The 20,963-nt window shown below is 44.4% G+C and overlaps 1 protein-coding gene across 1 annotated transcript in view; it reads right to left on the reverse strand.

The window, feature by feature from the left end:
* Window positions 1-20,325, reverse strand: part of FXR1 (FMR1 autosomal homolog 1) — an 84,532-nt gene extending 64,207 nt beyond the window's left edge. Inside the window, exon 1 of the mRNA XM_073578770.1 lies at window positions 20,011-20,325. Within this exon, the coding sequence (XP_073434871.1) occupies window positions 20,011-20,061 (51 nt within the window). The 5' untranslated portion in view covers window positions 20,062-20,325. The remainder of the gene's footprint in view (window positions 1-20,010) is intronic.
* Between the last annotated feature and the right edge of the window lie 638 nt (window positions 20,326-20,963).

The following is a 20,963-nucleotide window of genomic DNA, read 5'->3' on the forward strand; positions in this document are numbered from 1 at the left end:
AATGGTTTTAAGGTTTGACATGCGTCTTGCATTGGTGATCTAACACATTGTTCATGAAGCGGTGGTGGAAGCAGAGCTCAACTTTGGGATCCTGAAAAATGCAGAAAAAAAAAAAAAAAGCACAGCAAAACCTGCTTTTTGTAAACAACTTACTAACAGCCAAGAAAGCAGGTTTTGCCTGCAGAAAAAAAAAACGCAGCAAAAGCGTAACGTGTGAACATAGCCTAAGACCTCATTCAGACGTCAGTTTCTCTCTTGTATCAGAAAAAAAGGACCGATTATTTTGATCAGAGTGTGGTACTAGTGTTAGTTTCTCAAATGTGGAGAGAAAAAAAAATAAAACAAAGTTTCTCCACCTTCTCCTATCTGATATCATTGCATATCGGACCGCACTCAGATGCAATCAAAATACAGTCCAATATTTTCACAGACCCATAGACTTTCCATTGCCCATTTTGACCCGACTCCTGGATCACAATCAGACATGTCTGCACAATTTTCTGGGAGCTGGAAAAAAAAAAAAAATAAATAATCACGGACATGCAAATATGGTCCAATAGACTACCACAGGTACGAGTGATATCCGTGAAAACCACAGATAGCACTTGTAGGCAAAAATCAGACATCTGAAGAGTTGAAAATTTTAAATAAAAAGCAATAAAAAATCAAAAACTAGCTTTTAGAAATTTAGAGTTTTTAAGCACTGGGCTTCATGCGCACATTTCTCGAATGAAAAAGCCAAGCTTCCTTTATCCATTTCACTATTAAAAAGACAGTACACGGATAGTATCTGTGTGCAGTTTGTGATTTTCACAAACCCACATATATTTGTAATATCTGATCCATGAATCGATTCAAAACCAGACACGAGGCCTTTCAAAATAGCGTATACACATATATATGTGAATGCTTCTATATTGCCTCAGCAATCGCATATATATATTATATATAACTAAACTTTTAATGACTAAATAAAATACAAAGTGTCATATACTACAATTACAAAAAAAAAAAATAGACTAATGTGTACATATTCTGTGGAGGGCCTCATTCAGATGTCAGTCTCTCGCATACGATCACTATTCGTATTTATCACAGATAGTCTATGGGGTAATTCACATGTCTAATTTTTTCCTTGGGCCCTGCAAAATTGCTGAGACTTGTCAAAAATATCAGACCAAACTCAACAATGGATCCATAAAAGAAAAAAAAAAAAAAAAAAACAACAAGAACACACCACACTTTGATGCAATCCATGTGCTGTGTTTTTCAGACCGATTGTTCAGAGAAGCCGGAGAAACATTTTCCCCCACCAGACAAAAAGTTATGGAACTCAGGAGATACTCTGATGAAAATAACATGAAACTGTTTGCTTTTCTCATACATAAAAAAAGTGAATGAGCCCTTAGTAGAGGTATGCTCATTTTAAAGGGGTTATTCAGGACTTCGGGGCTTTTTGGCTTTGGTATTAAGAACTGACTGGCAGGTAGTTGCCAACGAACTGCGCCTGTTCTGCCCAGCGCCGATCTCTCCGGGCTCAGGGCAGTCACGTACAGTTCCTATCGGCGATTCTGCTTCCTGTGTCATCACGTTGACAGGGCGTCACAGTCGATATCATGCTGACTGACATCAAGATCCACTTTGCCTAATGGAGGGCAGCTAGCTGTCAATCAGCATGACGCCAGCCCCATCGACAGCGGAGTAGAAGTGAAAGAGCTGCTCTGCGGATGAGAGGTCAAATGAAGCTGAGAATCAGGCTATGTGCACACGCTGTGGTTTTTGCTGCGGATCTGCAGCAGTTTTGCAGACAGTGTACAGTAGCATGTAAGTCTATGTGATTTACAATCTGCTGTGCACATGCTGCAGATTTTTAACTGCAGAAAAGCTGCGGTTTTGAATCCGCAGAAAAAAATGACATGTCACGTCTTTTCTGCGGATTCTGCTGTGGTTTACCATCTCCTCCATTGTAGAGGTGATAAACCGGAGGGGAAAACCGCAGGTCATTTTACCTGCGTTTCCGCAGATACAAATCCGCAGACCAATCCGCAGCGTGTGCACATAGCCTCATTGCCTGAGCCAGAACACATTGTCGCAGGGCAGAACAGGCAAGTAGTTATAGCTACCTGCCAGTAAGTTTTTAGTCCCTCTAGTAGTCACAAATACATCAAAGTCACAGAAAATACCTTTAAAACAGTGTGGGGAACCTCTGTTCTGCCGGGGGCTGTTTGGATATTTAGGCTATCACTTTATGTCTGTACAAAATGATCAACTTGAAAATGATTCGGCTATATTTGGCCAAACATTTAATTAACAACCCTAATAGGAGTTGCTCCTCTTTTCCAAGATGTGTGATACTTGGAGGTATTTATGATGTTGCTACTCACTTTCACAGTTATCTGTTGGTCTGGAGGGCAGGAGACTCTTTGCACTGATGAGTTTTGTAAGGCCTGTTTCACACTTCCGTTTTTGACCATCAGTCAAAATCCGCCGTTTTTGCAAAAAAACTGATCCGCCATTTTTTTGGCGGATCCGTTTTTTCCCCCATTGATTTGCATTACCAGTGGATCTTGACGGATGGCCATCCGTTGGATCCGTTTTTTTGCGGATCAGTCAATTTTTTTGCGTCCGCCGAGATGCCTGGACGGACCATGTAACGTTTTTTGTGCTGAAGGATCCGCATTTTTATAGTGCGGATGCCCGGAGGAATGAAGTCAGGCGGAAACTTAACCCTGAAATCATTTCTGGCAGACAGAAAAAAATTCTCTCTCTCGGGCTGCAGTTCCTTTAAAATTTTTCATACGGCGGATCCGTAAAAAAAAAACAAAAACGGTCCGGTGGCATCCGTTCACATCAGTTAACAACGGATCCGCTTTCCGCCATTTTGGCGGATTTTAACTGACAAAAAAACTGATGTGTGAAACAGGCCTAAAGAACGCAAAGCAGTGAGTTATACCCAACACAGAAGTGTAAACACTGCAGGTCTCCTCTCTGTGGTCAAAACTATCACTGCTCACATTCCATTTATTAAACTCAAGCAGTGGGAGATTTGCATTATACATCACATAGGAGACACCGAGACTGATGTATATACAGTACAGGCCAAAAGTATGGACACACCTTCTCAAAGAGTTTTCTTTATTTTCATGACTATGAAAATTGTAGATTCACTCTGAAGGCATCAAAACTATGAATTAACACATTTGGAATTATATAATTAACAAAAGTGTGAAACAACTGAAAATATGTCTTATATTCTGGGTTCTTCAAAGTAGCCACCTTTTGCTTGTTTAGTTGGACAATCATTTATTTTTCAACAGGACAATGACCCCAACACACACCTCCAGGCTGTGTAAGGGCTATTAGACCAAGAAGGAGAGTGATGGGGTGCTACGCCAGATGACCTGGCCTCCACAGTCACCAGACCTGAACCCAATCGAGATGGTTTGGGGTGAACTGGACCGCAGAGTGAAGGCAATAGGGCCAACAAGTGCTAAGCATCTCTGGGAACTCCTTCAAGACTGTTGGAAGACCATTTCCGGTGACTACCTCTTTAAGCTCATCAAGAGAATGCCAAGAGTGTGCAAAACAGTAATCAAAGCAAAAGGTGGCTACTTTGAAGAACCTAGAATACAAGACATATTTTCGGTTGTTTCACACTTTTGTGTTAATTATATAATTCCACATGTGTTAATTCATAGTTTTGATGCCTTCAGAGTGAATCTACAATTTTCATAGTCATGAAAATAAAGAAAACTCTTTGAATGAGAAGGTGTGTCCAAACTTTTGGTCTGTACTGTACATGATAGGACATGGGACACAGACATCACAGATGACTTCCCCTGATGAAGCTACACCCAGCAGCGATATGCGTGGGGCTCCCCACACCTCCCGTCCCGGGACCACCTTTTCTTGACGACCTGACCCCCGACGTTCCATTTTGGACTACTCTTTATGGTGACCATCTCTTTACTTTCTACTATATACTGTAGCATTTATCTCCAATTTTTTTTTTCTTGCCCTCAATCTATTTGGGTCTAGATCTCCTAACCATCCTCATATTGGATGGTTCCCTGCTCCCTCCTATATCAGGGCTATTTACAGGGCTCCTCAGATCTTATGGGGTCTTCTGGAGTGAGTGTCGGTATGATATCCCCTCTATTCTTATAATGGATGGTCACCTTGCTTATAGTACCTTTTGGTCTATCTATAAATATTTTGAGTAAATAGCTACATTACTCTGGGGACACCCAGATTTGGGGTTGTTGGGTCATGCCCTTTGTATTATGTACATTTTGGTGAATTGTGTGTAATTTTCCGAAAGTGGTCTTTGCCTATCAGCATTTATTATTAGATCTGTTTGGGACATTTGGGGGTCTGTCTTCCTTTTTAATTTAAATTTATTCTGTATACCTGTTTGTTTCTCAATAAAATTTATATGTATTGGTCACACACTTTATTGCCTTGGGTGTGCACTTTATATGCTGGGCCCTTTTTTCTTCTTTTGTTGATCATTGCTTTTGCCTTTGCATTGTGCAGCACCCCTCATTTATTTTCAATATTAATTATTCTCCTGCCCCTTTGTAGTGCTCCCTGACCTTCTCTTTTTTTATGTATCACAGAAGACGCAGTCATTGAGGTGTAAATGGCCATGGGCCAGAGGTTCCCCAGCTCAGCTTTAACCCCTTCACTACCAAGGGTGGTTTGCACGTTAACTCCCGGGCCAATTTTTACAATTCTGACCACTGTACCTTTATGAGGTCATAACTCTGGAACGCTTTCATGGATCCCGGTGATTCTGACATTGTTTTCTCGTGACATATTGTACTTCATGTTAGTGGTAAAATTGCATTCAAATAACTTGCGTTTATTTGTGAAAAAAATGAAAATTTGGCGAAAATTTTGAAAATTTCGCAATTTTCCAACTTTGAATTTTTATGCCCTTAAATCACAGCGATACGGCACACAAAAATCTTAATACATAACATTTCCCACATGTTTACTTTACATCAGCACAATTTTGGAACCAACATTTTTTTTGGTAGGAAGTTATAAGGGTTAAAAATTGACCAGCGATTTCTCATTTTTGCAACACCATTTTATTTTTAGGGACCACTTCACATTTGAAGCCACTTTGAGGGGTCTATATGATAGAAAATACCCAAAAGTGACACTACCTCTAAAAACTGCACCCCTTAAGGTGCTTAAAACCACATTCAAGAAGTTTATTAACCCTTTAGGTGCGTCACAGGAATTTTTTGAATATTAAAAAAAAAATGAACATTTAACTTTTTTTCACAAAAAAAATACTTCAGGTTTAATTTTCTTTATTTTACCAAGGGTAACAGGAGAAATTGGACTGCAAAAGTTATTGTGCAATTTGTCCTGAGTACGCTGATACCTGATATGTGGGGGGGAACCACTGTTTCGGTGCATGGCAGACCTCAGTAGCGAAGGAGCGCCGTTTGACTTTTTCAATGCAAAATTGGCTGGAATTCAGATCAGACGCCATGTCGCGTTTGGAGAGCCCCTGATGTACCTAAACAGTGGAAACCCCCCCAAGTGACCCCATTTTGGAAACTAGACCCCCCCAAGGAACTTATCTAGATATGTGGTGAGAACTTTGAACCCACAAGGGCTTCACAAACGTTTATAACGTACAGCGGTACAATTAAAAAAAATCATATTTTTTCCACAAAAATGATCTTTCAGCACCCAATTTTTATTTTTCCAAGCGAACAGGACCCTAAAAGTTATTGTGCAATTTGTCCTGAGTACGCTGATACCCCATATGTGGGTGTAAATGACTATTTGGGCGCATAGCAGAGCTTGGAAGGGAAACAGCACCATTTGACGTTTTTGGCTAGAATTGAGATCGGACACCATGTCACGATTGGAAAACCCCTGATGTACCAAAACAGTGGAAACCCCCCACAAATGACACCATTTTGGAATCTAGATCCCCCCAAGGAACTTATCTAGATGTGTGGTGAGAACTTTGAACCCCCAAGGGCTTCACAGAAGTTTATAACGTACAGCAGTACAATTAAAAAAATCATATTTTTTCCACAAAAATGATCTTTTCACCCTCAATTCTTATTTTTCCAAAAGTAACAGGACCCTAAAAGATATTGTGCAATTTATCCTGAGTACGCTGATACCCCACATGTGGGTGTAAACCACTATTTGGGCGCATGGTAGAGCTCGGAAGGGAAGCAGCGCCATTTGACGTTTTTGGCTGGAATTGAGATCGGACACCATGTCGCGTTAGGAAAGCGCCTGATGTACCAAAACAGTAGAAACCCCCCACAAATGACACCATTTTGGAAACTAGACCCCCCAAGGAACTTTTCTAGATGTGTGGTGAGCACTTTGAACCCCCCAGTGCTTCACTGAAGTTTATAACGTCCGGGCGTGAAAATAAAAAAATCGTATTTTTTCCACAAACATGATCTTTTAGTCCCCATTTTTTTATTTTCCCAAGGGTAACAGGAGAAATTGGACCCCAAAAGTTGTTGTTCAATTTGTCCTGAGTACGCTGACACCCCATATGTGGGAGAAAACTACTGTATGGGCACACGTCGGGGCTCGGAAGGGAAGTAGTGACGTTTTGGAATGCAGACTTTGATGGATTGGTCTGCGGGTGTCATGTGCGTTTGGAGAGCCCCTGATGTACCTAAACAGTGGAAACCCCCCACAAGTGACCCCATTTTGGAAACTAGACCCCCTAATGAACTTATCTAGATGTGTGGTGAGCACTTTGAACCCCCCAGTGCTTCACAGAAGTTTATAACGACCGGGCGTGAAAATAAAAATATCGTATTTTTTCAACAAACATCATCTTTTAGTCCCCATTTTTTTTATTTTCCCAAGGGTAACAGGAGAAATTGGACCCCAAAAGTTGTTGTCCAATTTGTCCTGAGTACGCTGATACCTCATATGTGGGAGAAAACTACTGTATGGACACACGTCGGGGCTCGGAAGGGAAGTAGTGACATTTTGGAATGCAGACTTTGATGGATTGGTCTGCGGGTGTCATGTGCGTTTGGAGAGCCCCTGATGTACCTAAACTATTGAAACTCCCCACAAGTGACCCCATTTTGGAAACTAGACGTGTGGAGAGCACTTTGAACCCCCAAGTGCTTCACAGAAGTTTATAACGCCTGGGCGTGAAAATAAAAAAAACATTTTTTTCCGCAAAATTATATTTTTGCCCCCAATTTTTTATTTTCCTAAGGGTAACAGGAGAAATTTGACCCCAAAAGTTGTTTTGTAATTTGTCCTGAGTAGGCCGATACCCTACATGTGGGGGTAAAACACTGTTTGGGCACATGGCAGAGCTTGGAAGGGAAGGAGCACCATTTGACTTTTTCAACGCAGAATTGGCTGGAATTGAGATCAGACGCCATGTTGCTTTTGGAGAGCACCTGATGTGCCCAAACAGTGGAAACCCCCAATTATAACTCCAAACCTAACCTCAACACACCCCTAACCCTAATCTGAGCCCTAGCCCTAACCCTAACCATACCCCTAGCGGGAAAATGGAAATAAATACATTTTTTTAGTTTTATTATTTTTCCCTAACTAAGGGGGTGATAACGGGGGGTTTGATTTACGATTTATGGCGGTTTTTATGTTTGGCGGCTGTCGCACGCTAAAAGACGCTTTTTAATGTAAAAATAGTTTTTGCATCACCACATATTGTGAGCTATAATTTTTCCGTATTTTGCCCCACCGAGTCATGTGAGGTCTTATTTTTTGCGGGACGAGTTGACGTTTTTATTGGTACCATTTTCGGGCACGTGACATTTTTTGATCGCTTTTTATTCCGATTTTTGGGACGCAGAATGAACAAAAACCAGCGTTTCATGAATTTCTTTTGGGGGGTGCGTTTACACCGTTCCGCGTGCGGTAAAATTGATAAAGCGGTTTTATTCTTCGGGTCAGTACGGTTACAGCAATACCTCATTTAGGTTTTTTTTTATGTTTTGTCGGTTTTTTGCAATGAAAACAATTTTATATAAAAAATAATTATTTTTGTATCGCTTTATTCTGCGAGCTATAACTTTTTTATTTTTTTGCGGATGATGCTGTATGGCAGCTCGTTTTTTGCGGGACAAGATGACGTTTTCAGCGGTACCATGCATATTTATATGCGTCTTTTTGATCGCGCGTTATTGCACTTTTTGTTCGGTGGTATGATAATAAATCATTATTTTTTGCTTCGTTTTTTATTTTTATTTTTTAAGGGGTTCGCTAAAGGGGTCAACTAATGGGACAGTTTTATAGGGCAGGTCATTACGGACGCGGCGATACCAAATATGTGTACTTTTATTGTTTTTGGGTTTTTTTATTTTGAAAAAATGGATTTATTGGGGAATATTTTTTTTTTTTTTTACTAATTTATTTAGCGATTTTTTTTAAATTATTTTTAACACTTTTTTTTTTTTACTTTATTACCTTGTCCCAGGTGGGACATCACTGTCCTGTGACAGATCGCGATCTGTCACAGGCACTGCTGCAGACTTCCTCATGCCTGCGCTTTGCAGGTAGTGAGGAAGTCAGCTCCCTGCAGGCCCCCGTCGCCATCTTGGATCCGAGGGCATGTAGGGAAAGAGCCCCCCGCAGCAGCTCTGCACATTGCGCTGCCGTGGGGGGCTCAGGGAAGCACGGAGGGAGCCCCCTCCCTGCCGATGCTTCCCTTTAACCCCCGGTACACCGCGATCGCGTTTGATCGCGGTGTGCAAGGGGTTAACGTGTCGGGGGCGGTCCGTGACCGCCCCTGACACATTGTGCCGGGTGTCAGCTATGATAATTAGCTGACACTCGGCCGCGATCAGCGGCGCTCACCACGTGGGCGCCGCTGATCGAGATGACGTAATATTCCGTCTATGGTAATTAGGTCCATGGTCACATGGACGGAATATTACGTCAATTGTAGGTAAGGGGTTAAAATCACAGCGACCAGCTCCAATTAAGAGGTCAACGTACAAGATGAGAGTTTAAATTCACTTTTAGTCTATTTTTATAAATTGGCTTCTTTCTCCTCCTGGATTGATCTTTGATTCTGAATATTTTCAATCCACTGGCAAAATATTTTTAATAAACACAGATTTTCCCATTACTGAGGATTGAAGATAACAGTTGTTTCTAAAAGTTCTATGAAGAGGGAAGGTGCTAGGTGAAGAGAAGCAGAGACTCTGCTGCAAGTTCTCCTGAAATGACTTAATACAATTTAACCCCATAGTGACAGAGCAATTTGCTACTTCATGACCAGGCCAATTTTTACAATTCTGAACATGTCAATTTATGAGGTTATAACTCTGGAATGCTTCAATAGATCCCACTGATTCTAAGACTGTTTTTTCGTGACATATTGTACTTCATGATAGTGGTAAAATTTATTCGATATGACTTGTGTTTATGAAAAAATGGTAATTTGGCAAAAAGGTTGAAAATTTGCAATTTTCAAACTTTTAATTTTTGTGCCCTTAAATCAGAGAGTCATATCAAACAAAATAATCAATAAATACCATTCCCAAATGTCTACTTTACATCAGCACAATTTTGGAAACATTTTTACTCATTTTTCCAACAAACTTTACAAAAAAACAAAACAAAACATTTTTAAGGGACCACTTCAAATTTGAAGAGAGTTTTGTGGGGGGGGGGTTGGTTGGCCGATATGAGAAAAAATACTCAAAAGTGACACCATTCTAAAAACCACACCCCTCAAGGTGCACAAAACCACATTCGAGAAGTTTATTATCACGAAAACTAAAGCAATGTGGTAGGACAAAAAATGATCATTTTACTTTTTCACAAAAAATGTACTTTGGAATCAAACTTTTCTTTCACAAGGGTATCAGGAGAAAATGGAATACAAAATTTGGTGTGCAATTTCTCCCGAGTACGCCGATACCCCGTATGTGGGGGAAAGCCACTGTTTGGGTACATGGCAGGACTCAGAAGGGAGGGAGCACCGTTTGACTGATGTACTTAAACAGTGGAAAAAACCCCAATTCTAACTCCAAACCTAATGTATAAAAAATACTTTTTTTGTTTTATTATTTTTACCTAACCAAGCGGGTAATAAAGGGGGGGTTGTTTTACTATCTTTATTATTTTGATTACTGTGATAGACTATCACAGTGATCAAAATTAACTAATAGGAGAAATCTATTGTTGCCGGGTGCCAGTAGACATATCGCAGGTATCGGGGGGACAGAAATAAAAAGGAAAAGTCAGACTAATTTTTTGCAGTTGCCGTTAGTCCATGAATAACGGTGATTGCAATACTGGGGTCGGTAAAAACCGTCACAAATCCTGTTCTTCGGGGTTTCAGCTACCCCAGTACCCGAGACCACGGAGATTTTCCAATGCTGGGGTGTGCTATATGCTCTTTCTCAGCGTCGTTAAAAAGCGGCGCTAAGGAATAAGTACCCTTAACTGCAGCTGTTAAAAGGCGTATCGGCGGTCGTTAAGGGGTTAATACGCTGCTGTGTACAAGGGTTCTTGGCCTTGCTTCCTCATTATTCTGCTGATTGTTCCAGGAAAATTTTATTTACCATTATATTATGAAACTGCTGAATAATGCAGCGCTCAAAAATTTAAAACTCAAAGAAAGGTTATTCTTTTAGGCTGCGTTCACACGTCGCGGTTTTTAACGCGCGTTTTTGCCGCGAAAACGCAAAACAGCATCCCATGCATTCCTATGGGATTCCGCAATGCTGTGCTAATGCTGCGGATGTTCCCGCAGCGGAATCGCTTTTTCTGAACCATTATTGTTTCTATTCACATATATACAACTCTATAATTAATTTTTGTGTTTTGGGGGGGGGGAGTTTAAAATGTAATTTCCCATGGACTAACATTCAAATATTTTGTACGGGCAAAACCATTACAATAAGAATTAAAAAAAAATCTGTCACTAGAATACCTGAATTGCTTTCCGATTCCTCCGCTACCATCCTCACTGTTTTTGGTACCCAATAAGTAAACTAAAAGGGTTTTTCAATCAAACGATGGTATACTGTTTGATGACTATGATTAGTGAGGGTACTATATGTATGATAACCAACGTTCCTGAGACTGGAGTGGACACGTAGCTGATTTAGCTGTTCCTCTCCCTATCCAAGAAACCACTAAAATCTCATTGAAAAATTGTAATTTTATGTTATGAAACTTGGTTTACACATTGTTGCTGCACCATGGGTGCCCACATGGAGATCATCAAGGTTTACAGACTAGGTAAGAGTTTATTTCACTGTTCTTCCTGATCATAGAGGAGAGGCCTAGTTGGTTTGTCCCCTTTCCTGGGCAATAGTGGTTCTGGCCACTTGCTACCCAGAACAGTAGCAGCAATTGAACAAACATATCTCATTTGTTCTCAAAATTGTGGGGGCCCACACTGTCTGGTCTAAAACTCCTCATGTGACTGCAGACTGTGTGCTGTGAGGATTGTCTGCTGTCAGCGCCGATAATGGCAGTCATGTGACCGCAAGCATGCGATATGCATGTTCCTGGCAACAAGCCAAGTAGACTGTTTTTGGCCTCCAGACCGATCTAGATTGTGGCTGGGAGTATGTATATAGCATTTTTGTGGACACATGATCGCCGCTCCCAGGGCTGGCACTGTAGATTCCTCACAGCATGATGTGTGCAGACTGTGAGGATCCACAAGTCTGTAGTCACAGAGTGACACTGCCACTGTCAATAGCAGATTTCTGCAATGACCAATAGAGAAGTGTCCTAAAAGGGCTGTGGAGTCGGTATAAAATGGACCGACTCCTAAGGCCTGTTTCACACTTCCGTTTTTGACCATCAGTCAAAATCCGCCGGTTTTTGAAAAAAACGGATCCGCCATTTTTTTTGGCGGATCCGTTTTTCCCCATTGAGTTGCATTACCGGCGGATCTTGACGGATGGCCATCCGTTGGATCCGTTTTTGCGGATCCGCCAAATTTTTTGCGTCCGCCGACATGCCTGGACGGACCCTGAAATGTTTTTTTTTTTGCTCCAGGATCCGCATTTTACAGTGCGCATGCCCAGAGAAAGGAAGTCAGCCGGGAATTTAACCCTGAAATCCTTTCTGGAGGACGAAAAAAAATTCTCTCTCTCTCTCTCCTTCCCGGGCAGCGGTTCCTTTAAAATTCTTCATTCGGCGGATCCGTCAACAAAAACGGATCAGATGGCATCCGTTCACATCAGTTAGGAACGGATCCGCTTTCCGCCTTTTTGGCGGATTTTGACTGACACAAAAAACTGAAGTGTGAAACAGGCCTAAAATCTACGATTGGTACAATAGTACACTGCAGTATGTGCTGTAAATGTCTTCATAAGAACTTGGGAAAGTTATGAAATGTCCCATAAATGCCTTTCTATTCCTGACGTAAGCTTTTAGCTGAGATGAACCTGTGCTGCACTTTATGTCCATGCTCAGTAGTAAGGCAGGGCTGTGGAGTCGGAGTCAGGAAAACTGAATAGGAGGTTTGGCTTACCGACTCCACAGCCCTGTCCTAAACAGTGGACCCAACTCTGTGCTCCAGTGAGAAATATACCGTATTTTTCCGACCATAAGACACACTTTTTTACCCAAAAAATTTTTGGGGAAAGTGGGGGGTGCGTCTTATGGTCGCAGTATACTAACCTCCAATCATGGCTGGAGGCTGGTGCCGCGGGGCTCTGCGGTGCGGTGGTGGCAGCGGGCGGGGCTCTACGGTACGGTGGTGGCAGAGGGCTGTGGTCCGGTGCAGGGGCGACGGCTCCGCAGGCATTTCCTCGCAGCCCGGAGGCCCCCGCACATCCGTTGCTGGCTTCCGCCATGTTGCAGTGGCCTCCGGGAACATGGACGCCGGGAAGATGGCCGCCGGTCCGGGGACAGCGCATGTGCGGGTTCAGATCTCGTCCCGTCCATGTTCCCGGAAGCCACGGCAACATGGCGGCAGCCAGCAACGGATGTGCGGGTGCCTCCGGGCTGCGAAGAAATGCCGTAGGAGCCGCCACCCCTGCACCGAAGCACAGCCCGCCGCCACCCTCACCCCGCAGAGCCCAGCTGCCCAAGCCCAGCACAGCCCACCTGCCCCAGCACAGCCCACCTGCCCCAGCACAGCTGCCCCAGCCCAGCACAGCCCACCTACCCCAGCCCAGCTGCCCCAGCACAGAGCCGCCACCACCGCACCAGCCTGGAGCACTGAATGACCTCTGTGACCACTCCTCCACCTGTGCCGGATCCCTTCCCAGGTAAGCTGAATTCGGACTGTAAGACGGACCCCCATTTGACACATTATAACTTTTTTACCTATTTTCCTTCTTAAAATTGGGGTGCGTCTTATGGTCCGGTGCGTCTTATACTGCGAAAAATACGGTAAATGGTGCAGCTCAAAGCAGAAGTCATTTTTATTGAAATAACAGAAAATAATTGCAACAATATTTAAGTCAACAGAAATGTCAGAATCACATTCAATAATGTAAAACCACACACTGAGGGAAGCCGGCTTATAAATAGAAAGGCCAACACATTTCAAAGAGCTGACAATGTGCCTCAGGATGGGAGAGCGACAGGGACAGCTGAAATACTTTGTACTGAAACTCTCACCTCCCTGGTAACATACGTTAGGCTTCTGTCTTGTTCCATAGAAGCAGTGAAGCGTTACCAATTATTGTACAGATTCATATCTGTGCCGAGTTAAAAGATTATCACCAAGGAATACATTAAAGTAAGGCCCTGTTCACGTTTCACCTCCTCCATCCCCCCCACCTCTACGTGTGGGAAACAATCAGCATATTCCTTGACCTATACCTCCAAAAGTATGTCACCATAGGAATATCTTTCATACGTTGATTGTTAAATCTTATTGTAAAAAAAAGTTTGGTCTTTTTCTTACTCCATATAGGAAAGCGCAGCAGAATATAGTGTCCTATAATGTAAAATATGACATATACTTGCCCAGTGTAGGCCAAAAGGACACTCTTGGGATTACGATGTGTGCACTGGACCTTATGGATGCATTTGGCATGAAAAATCAGGAGACGTTTTTGTATTTGCAAAACGCGATGATAAATCAAAATGTGAACAGCCAGCAAAACTACAACTGTAGACTCCCATGTATCTTGTACTACACCAAGGTCAATAAACACAAGCAGTTTAACCCCTTAGCGACAGAGCCAGTTTGCAGCTTAATGACCAGGCCAATTTTTACAATTCTGACCACTGTCCCTTTATGAGGTTATAACTCTGGAACGCTTTAATGGATCCCGCTGATTCTGAGATTGTTTCTTCGTGACATATTGTACTTCATGTTAGTGATAAAATTTCTTCGATAAGGCTTGTGTTTATTAATGAAAAAAAACGGAAATATGGCAAAAATTGAAAATTTTGCAATTTTAAAACTTTAAATTTTTATGCCCTTAAATCAGAGAGATGCGTCACACAAATTTCTTAATAAATAACATTTCCCATATGTCTACTTTAATCAGCACAATTTTGGAAGCAAAATTTTTTTATGCTAGGAAGTTATAAGGGTTAAAAGTTGACCAGCGATTTCTCATTTTTACAACAAAATTTACAAAACCATTTTTTTTTTTTTTTTTTTTTTTTTTTTTTTTAGGGACCACATCATATTTAAAGTCATTTTGAGGGGTGTAACATGACAGAAAATACCCAAAAGTGGCACCATTCTAAAAACCGCACCCCTCAAGATGCTCAAAACCACATTCAAGAAGTTTATTAACCCTTTAAGTGCTTCACAGGAACTAAAGCAATGTGGAAGGAAAAAATTAACATTTAACTTTTTTTTTTGCAAAAAATTTACTTCAGAACAAATTTTTATTTTCACAAGTGTTAAAAGAGAAAATCAACCACAAAATTTGTTGTACAATTTCTCCTAAATACGCCGATACCCCATATGTGGGGGTAAACCACTTTTTCAACGCAGAATTGGCTGGATTTGAGATCGGATGCCATGTTGCGTTCGGAGAGCCCTTAATGTGCCTAAACAGTGGAAAACTCCAACAAGTGACCCCATTTTGGAAACTAGACCCATTAAGGAACTTATCTAGATGTGTGGTGAGCACTTTGAACCTTCAAGTGCTTCACAGAAGTTTACAACATAGAGCCGTGAAAATAAGAAATCCATTTTTTTCCACAAAAATGATCTTTTCGCCCCCAAATTTTTATTTTTACAAGGGTAACTGGAGAAATCATACCCCCACAGTTATTGTGCGATTTGTCCTGAGTACGCTGATACCCCATATGTGGGGGGAACCACTGTTTGGGCGCATGGGAGAGCTTGGAAGGGAAGGCGTGCCATTTTGGAATGCAGACTTTGATGGAATGGTCTGTGGGCATCATGTTGCATTTGCAGAGCCCCTGATGGGCCTAAAAAGTGGAAACCCCCAACAAGTGACCCCATTTTGGAAACTAGACCCATTAAGGAACTTATCTAGATGTGTGGTGAGCACTTTGAACCTTCAAGTGCTTCACAGAAGTTTATAACGTAGAGCCGTGAAAATAACAAGTCTTTTTTATTTCCACAAAAGTGATTTTTTTAGACCCCAATTTTTAGACCCCCAAAGTTGGTAAATAGTGGAAACCTCAATTCTTGCTCCAACCCTAAACCCAACACACCGCTAACCCTAAACCCAACCCACCGCTAACCCTAAACCCAACCCACCCCTAAACCCCAACCCACCCCTAAACCCAACCCACCCCTAAACCCAACCCACCCCTAAACCCAACCCACCCCTAAACCCAACCCACCCCTAAACCCAACCCACCCCTAAACCCAACCCACCCCTAAACCCAACCCACCCCTAAACCCAACCCACCCCTAAACCCAACCCACCCCTAAACCCAACCCACCCCTAAACCCAAACCCAACCCACCCCTAACCCAAACCCACCCCTAACCCCAACCCTAATTCCTAATCCTAGTTCGCCCTAACCCTAATTCTAACCCTAGCCCCAACCCTAATGGAAAAGTGAAAAAAAAAAAAATTGTATATATTCTTTGTTTCATTATGTTTGCCTATATAAGGGGGTGATAAACAGGGGGGTTATGTACTATTTTTTTTATTTTGATCACTATGATCATTTATCATAGTGATCAAAATAACGAATGGAATCTGCCAGCCGGAGCCGGCAGATTCCCGGCAGGCGCACTGCGGCCGCCATTTTGAAGATGGCGGCACCCATCGGAGGACGCCGGCGGGACGCGGGACCACCGGGAAGGAAGTGAGAACCACGGAGAGGTACCGGGGGGGGGGTTTGGGGACCCTATTTCTCTCTCCTCTGATGTGCGATCACATCAGAGGAAAGAGAAATTTAATACATAATCGCTGTTTTTTTTTTTTTTGCGGCCGCCGTTATAGGGTTAATAACGGCGATCGCAGAAACCGACCGATTCATGTTCTCTGGGGTCTTGGCTACCCTGGCAGCCGAGACCCCGGAGAAAATCCGACACTGGGGAGCGCTATGTACTTTCTCCACAGCGCCATGAATTAACGGCGCTGTGGTTTTAGTACCCTTAATTACTGCCGTTAAAAGGCGTATCGGCGGTCGTTAAGGGGTTAAGCTTTACCACACAAGGAAGGTATTACAGTATATCACAACCAACATTTATCACCCATCTATAAGTTGGCAAATTCACGATCACTGGGGATTCTACCATTGGGTACCACAAAAAGGGTGGTCTTTATGCCAGTCTAAGTCAAGTGGTAGACAGTATGCTCAACTACACCTCTATCCAGGTGAGGACAAGGAGCACCGTTCTCGGGATAGGAGAGGGTCAGAGTGGTCAGATAACCACACAATATCACCTGTAGATAGGTGATACATGTTTGTGGGATAACCCCTTCAACGTATGGGGGTGATTCAATGGTGCATACTGAAATGTCATGAAGGGTACTTTGGGTTAATCTCGAGTAAAAAAAAAGTAAAAAAACAAAACAATGATCTGTAAAATAAGCAAGTCATGTTCAATGGTGGTGTGCGAGTTAAGTCTGCTATTTACACAGATTCCAGAACTGCACCATTCTGCTGTTTGCTACTAGACACAAGTGACAGGCTTGTTACCAGACACCTACAATAAAAGACGTTTTCCCTACATGACATTAACGTACACTACCTGGTGTAATAACTGCACTTCCCTGGCTGAAAGCAAATCTCTGTAGCAAGCAATGTGTAATTATGTAGCAAAGACTGCTGGGAGATTTCTACACTGAAGCCAGCAGAATTCTTAAAGGGAACCTGTCATGTTGAAAATGGTTTCTGATCTACAGGTGGGGTGTTATAGAACAGGAGGACCTGATCAGACCGGTATATATTTTTTGTAAATATCAGCAAGATTTGTATGTTAGCCATTGAAATCCCTGGTGTTTGTAACCATGTGTCCAGTGGGCGGTCCTGGTAGTGACTGCCAGTCTTCCCTCTATAGCTGTGAATGCAAAGCTAGCCATCACTCACTAGAAGGACAGACTACTTGGCTCATATGCTTACAAACACCAGGGATTTCTATGAATAAAATGCAAATTATATGGAATCTTTCCACAAACCTACATAACATACTCAGCTTCTCCTTCTCTATACCGTGCTGCCGACTGATCGGACAGCATGTACGCGACAGGTTCCTTTTCAAGCAGCTTTAGATTATACAAGTTGTAGGATATACCTACATGTACATCGGTGCCGAAAGGTAGACAAAAAAAAAAAATAAATAAAAGAGGGACATTCCAAAGAGGAAATTCTTTAAAAAAAAAAAAAAAAAAAAAAAACATTGCTTAGGGTCAGATAGAACTCTCATCCCAGAAACTTTCAAAGACATCAGTAACAAATAGTTCTGCTAGACTGCGTTCACACGCAGCAGTCCTGTGCCGCTGTGGTCTATTTTCCATTTCCCTGCACAATCACTTCATCTTACAGACAAAAGCGACCGAATATGGAAACACTGGGAAGACAGCAGAGGCAATGGGCTACTGTGGTTAGCAGCCAGGGCGAACTCCGATTTAAACAGGTATAGCTGCCAAGAGTGGATTACACTGGATTTCCAAAATGTCCAGCGTTATCTGCTGTCATATAGCAGGGCTGGTACGTTTGGGGAGTCAGGCGAAAATGGCTGCTGGTATGGACTACAGGGGATAAAGAAACCTATGATACAGTATACCAATCAGGGATGTGGAGTTGGAGCTGGGGTTGGTGTCTTGGAAATTGAGGAGTCGGAGGTTTGGCTTACAGACTCCACAGCCCTGATACCAAGGTCTCAAATGTTGACGTCACTCACAGTAAAGCCAGGTTCACACGTTTAGCATTATACATCAGTATTTGTAAGCCAAAACCAGAAGTGGAACAATCAGAGGAAAAGTACAATAGACACACGTCTCCACTTCTGTATTTATCACCCACTCCTGGTTTTGGCTTACACATAATGATGTAAAATACTGATGTAAAACATTCACGTAACTGATCACGAAGCTCGTGTTAATGGAGAACGGACGATGCGCTACTTTAATAGTAACTGGTATTGTGAAAGGAAATGGGGTAAAAGTTGATGCTTACAAACACCTTATGGTTTCCTAGCAAAAGCTGCATCAACTAACAAACCCCAAACTAGAAGGGCACAAAGGGCGATGACATGAACCAGGTAACCCGGCATGAATGAGGAGGCGGACGACCACCTCTTCTGTTACTAGGGTATGTGTGCACAGACTCCTGACTACACCAAGTCAGCAGAACCCTGACAATACCACTATTACCCAGGAGCAGGCATTTATAATGGGGAAGATCACGCACCGTCCAGGGGGGGATCCCCCCGGGGCAGATCACGCACCGTCCGGGGGGATCCCTCGGGGAAGATCACGCACCGTCAGGGGGGGGGGGGGGGGGATCCCTCGGGGAAGATCACGCACCGTCAGGGGGGGGGGGGGGGATCCCTCAGGGAAGATCACGCACCGTCCAGGGGGGGGGGGATCCCTCAGGGAAGATCACGCACCGTCCAGGGGGGGGGGGATCCCTCAGGGAAGATCACGCACCGTCCAGGGGGGGGGGGGGATCCCTCAGGGAAGATCACGCACCGTCCAGGGGGGGGGGATCCCTCAGGGAAGATCACGCACCGTCCAGGGGGGGGGGATCCCTCAGGGAAGATCACGCACCGTCCAGGGGGGGGGGATCCCTCAGGGAAGATCACGCACCGTCCAGGGGGGGGGGGATCCCTCAGGGAAGATCACGCACCGTCCAGGGGGGGGATCCCTCAGGGAAGATCACGCACCGTCCAGGGGGGGGATCCCTCAGGGAAGATCACGCACCGTCCAGGGGGGGGGGATCCCTCAGGGAAGATCACGCACCGTCCAGGGGGGGGGGGATCCCTCAGGGAAGATCACGCACCGTCCAGGTGGGGGATCCCTCAGGGAAGATCACGCACCGTCCAGGGGGGGGGATCCCTCAGGGAAGATCACGCACCGTCCAGGGGGGGGGATCCCTCAGGGAAGATCACGCACCGTCCAGGGGGGGGGGGAGATCCCTCAGGGAAGATCACGCACCGTCCAGGGGGGGGGATCCCCTCATGATAACCGACTGTTATATATAGTAAGATTCCATTGGGCTGGATCCAGTGTACACAGGCCCTGATCGGAGCCTCACACTAGGGCCTCTAGTAAATGCGACCCAGGGCGAGTGCAGCAGACGAGGTGGCCAGGGCGCAGGTCCCCGCACATAGATGCGGCATAGTTGTGGTACCCATGATGCTTCCCTAGCTGTCGGCCAATAGCCCTGCCCAACACATCGCTCACTATCTGCCGCCCACCAGGCCCAATCCCGATCTATAAGGGAGCTAGTGCCCCCCGCACCTCAATGCCCCCCCCACATCACAGAGCAGCCGCCGCGGCCTCCTCCTGGGGCCCTCGGAGCCCAGAGATCCCAGCGCGCCCACGGCCGCCGGCTCCGTCCCGTGCTGCGGTGTGCCCGGCCTGAGCCCGCCCGCTGCCCGCGCCATTCCAGCCAGCGGCCTGTGTATGCCCGTTACCTTGTAGAATGCTCCGTTAGAGCCGCGCACTTCCACCGTCAGGTCCTCCATGTTGGAAACGCAAAGGGCGATGGGAAGGATTTCTAGAAAGTTTCTGCGTCACCCAAGGAGGGAGGGAGAAATTCTGGGGGAGGGAAGATGGAGAGGAAGGGGAGGAGACCCGGAGTCAGTACAGAGAGGCAGGAGAGGTGGTCGCCGTGTGCTGAGGAGCGGGCAGGTGGGCGCGCTATTATAATGGCGGGAACTAGTGAGGTGTCTGCGCGTCCATGAGGCCTCGGGCTGGAGCAGGAGGGCCTGTGTTTCCTGCCCACCATGGAGGCGGGACCCCTGTACCACACAGTCCTGCATGTGTGACTTCCTAAATATAGCGCCGGCCCTAAATAGCCGGGAGTGTCACGTATCCCAGGAGCCTCCGGGTCACACATGGCTGCGGTAATAGCCTCATGGCTTGGGCTGCCACTTGTGGGCTGTGGAGCTGCCATCACTACTAGATCGTACTTCCACCATAGCTGACCCATAATGTGATAAAACGACGCTGTTTGCACAACCTGCGGTCTCTGTCCCAGTTTACAAAAGGAATGATATAGAAAACCGACCTGTTACTAAATAGTTTGATATTGAAGATATCCGGTGACTCAATGGTGGCCGTCTGAGTTCTGCTTTAGCATCTGCATTGTGCGATTTTTGCTCTGTTAAAGTCGGTGGACTTAAAGTGAACCTGTTGTGTCCAGAAATGCTGTTTATCTGCTGATATGGGGGGTAATCTCCACGTAAATAGCGTTTCTATCATGTACGCCAGGTGTAAAGGGAATGCGGCTGCAGGGAGAAAGTGAACTCGTATCCTCCCTGCAGCTGCCTCTGTGGCGCCCCCGAGGGTCCAGTCGTCACAGAGGTACTGCACCTCACCCAGAGGTGTGTTACCCTGCTCTCAGGTAAGGCGGGAGCACCACCCA

The sequence above is a fragment of the Dendrobates tinctorius genome, unplaced genomic scaffold (genome assembly GCF_039654945.1).
Source record: "Dendrobates tinctorius isolate UK_male_01 unplaced genomic scaffold, ASM3965494v1 ptg000060l, whole genome shotgun sequence".
Lineage (NCBI taxonomy): Eukaryota > Metazoa > Chordata > Amphibia > Anura > Dendrobatidae > Dendrobates > Dendrobates tinctorius.